This window comes from Fragaria vesca, linkage group LG2 (genome assembly GCF_000184155.1).
Source record: "Fragaria vesca subsp. vesca linkage group LG2, FraVesHawaii_1.0, whole genome shotgun sequence".
Classification (NCBI taxonomy): domain Eukaryota; kingdom Viridiplantae; phylum Streptophyta; class Magnoliopsida; order Rosales; family Rosaceae; genus Fragaria; species Fragaria vesca.
The window spans coordinates 10,994,141-10,996,543 of NC_020492.1; the positions used below are offsets into that span (position 1 = coordinate 10,994,141).

General features: G+C 40.8%; 1 protein-coding gene across 1 annotated transcript; it reads right to left on the reverse strand.

Moving 5' to 3' along the window:
• Positions 1–230: 230 nt before the first annotated feature.
• LOC101304941 (cytochrome P450 93A1-like) lies at positions 231–1,913 on the reverse strand. Its single transcript, XM_004292384.1, has 2 exons — positions 978–1,913; positions 231–857 (listed from the first exon to the last, which is right to left on the reverse strand). The coding sequence occupies exons 1-2, from the start codon at positions 1,911–1,913 to the stop codon at positions 231–233; spliced, it is 1,563 nt and encodes a 520-aa protein (XP_004292432.1).
• Between the last annotated feature and the right edge of the window lie 490 nt (positions 1,914–2,403).

Sequence of the window (2,403 nt, forward strand, 5' to 3'; positions counted from 1 at the left end):
AAAAAACAAAACAAACAAAAAAAAAAATCAAAGCAACATCTACCGATTTATGCAATAAACCGAAACTTCCGAGATCTTGTTTGTTCGTGCAGGTTGACGGGTATACGGAGATCGACAACATATGGTTCACTTTCAAGTTATGAAGTGGCTAGCTTACCTAGGTATTAAACAAATCAAACACTCGATGAAAGTCCAGCTGATAATGCATTTCTGATGCCATAGAGATAAAGTTAAGTATAGAGCTCGAATCTCGATAGCCTTGGTGTTGGAATGGCAAATAATGGAGTCATCTTCTTTACCACGAGCCCATATTTTTCCGACAGGTCAAGTTTCATGTCATCGGGCAATCGCCACTCGAATGAATGCAGGAACGAAGCTAACTCAAAGTTTAACATCCTCTCGGCTAAGGGCAGTCCAGCACATATTCTTCTCCCGCAGCCAAATGGAACGTACTGCAACTTATTGCCCAAGTAATCAAACCTTTTGCTAGGATCCAGAAACCTCTGGGGTCTAAACTCCAAGGGGTTGTCCCAATGACTAGGGTCTCTATGTATGGCATAAGCATTCATAAAAACCGTTGTACCTTTCGGTATGATATAGCCACCAATGGTGGCGGATTCGCTTGGACGTCGGGGCACTAGAAGAGGCAGTGCAGGGTGCAATCGCAATGTCTCCTTGACCACAGCATCTAAGTGATGCAGTTTTGGCAAATGAAACTCTTCAACCAAATTGTCCAGCCCCACAACTTGTGTCAGTTCTTCTTGAACTTTCTTCATTTCTTTTGGATGTTGCATCAGCTCAGCCATCACCCATTCGACCATTGCTGTCGTTGTCTCGGTTCCTCCTACCACAATGTCCTGTCAATAAAAAGCACATAGTTTTAATGTGAAGGGAAAATATAGTTGGTCCTGAGATGCTAGTTAGCATATATGCTTATGAAAATCTATTTAAACTAAAGATGATAATGGATATTGTACCGTGAGAACTGCCTTCAGTTGTTGCATTGTAATCGATATTTCACTATCTTCATGATTATGATATTCCAAGAGGAATTGCAGAAAGTCTTTCCTTTCACCTTCGGCCAAGGTATAATGCATTCGTTGTTGGATGGCAGAATCAAGAATCTTGTCTGTCACCGAAATGAGCTTTTTTGCTTCCCTCTCAATTCCTTGTACATCAAAGATGGAAAGTGCAGGGAAAAAGTCTGAAATATTTGGTTTTCCAAGTAGCTCCATTGTTCCGGTCACTGCTTTTCGAAACTCAGCTACAGCTTCAGCTGCCTTTTCTCCTTTTAGTATCGTTCCACCCCATAACATGCGCATGACGTTGTTGGTTGCAGTGTCAAAGGCTAACTTCCCCAAATCGACTGGAGTGCCAATCTTGTCATAAATATGACCAATTAACTTGTGAACCTCTTCTCTTCTCAGAGCATAGGTATCCTCAAGGTTGGTTTTGCTCAACATCTTACTCGCAAACACCATGCGCAGACGCCTCCAATCTGGACCATAGGGTGCAAATGCTATGTCCCTTTCTCCATATGAGCCAACTAGTGCAGCTGTGATTGGAACATGGTTAGCAAACACAATGTCATGATCACGAACCATTTCCTTCAGAAGTGTTGGAGAACTGATCACAACACATAATTTGCTTCCGAGGCGCAGTTTGTAAATAGGGCCATAAACCCTTGCTAGATCGGTGAGTTCGTGGTGAAGATTGGTGCCTAAGAAGGGAAGGTATCCGAGCAGTGGCAATCCTATAGGGCCTGGTGGCAATGGAGGTATTAGATTCTTTGAGAACTTTTTTCTAGACCACAGGAACCACGAAGTAGCTAACATCATAGCTAAAAGGGCAAGAAGTATTGCTCTGAGATTTTTGTCTTTCTCATTGCTAGCATCCCCCCACGATGACCACATTGCTCACAACACTGTATTGAGAACTTGAGGCTTATTGTGGATGAAAGATAAGGTCTGGAAGTGAAGTACCTGCCTGATCATAACCAGTCACCATGATTTTATACATGAAAAAGATATTCTTACCCCTAACATGCAGATGCAGTGGACAGAGATATTTTAGATAATATTCTTTTCATCTTTGGTCCTTGAACTTTATCTCTGTTAGGCAATTTCATCTTTTCTGACAATTTTATCTTAAATCTGCATAAAATCAAACCACCAAAATTGGCTAAAGAGGGAACATATGTCTTTAGCTGATTTAGAATAAGTAATAATAAGCCAAAAAAAAATTGTTTCACCCCACCACAGCATGCATCAGGAAGAAAATGCCAAGAGGAACTAATTATAGCAAAAAACAAACGGCAAGATTTGTTGCATACACACATAGTGATTAAGCCATAAGCTGCAAGCATGGGTCAGTATAACTATATATATATATATATATATATAT

Coding starts and splice junctions, on each gene's coding strand:
- LOC101304941 (XM_004292384.1), bottom strand. CDS start 1,913: ATGTGGTCATCGTGGGGGGATGCTAGCAATGAGAAAGACAAAAATCTC. Junction 858..977: donor AACTGAAGGCAGTTCTCACG/GTACAATATCCA, acceptor TTTTATTGACAG/GACATTGTGGTAGGAGGAAC.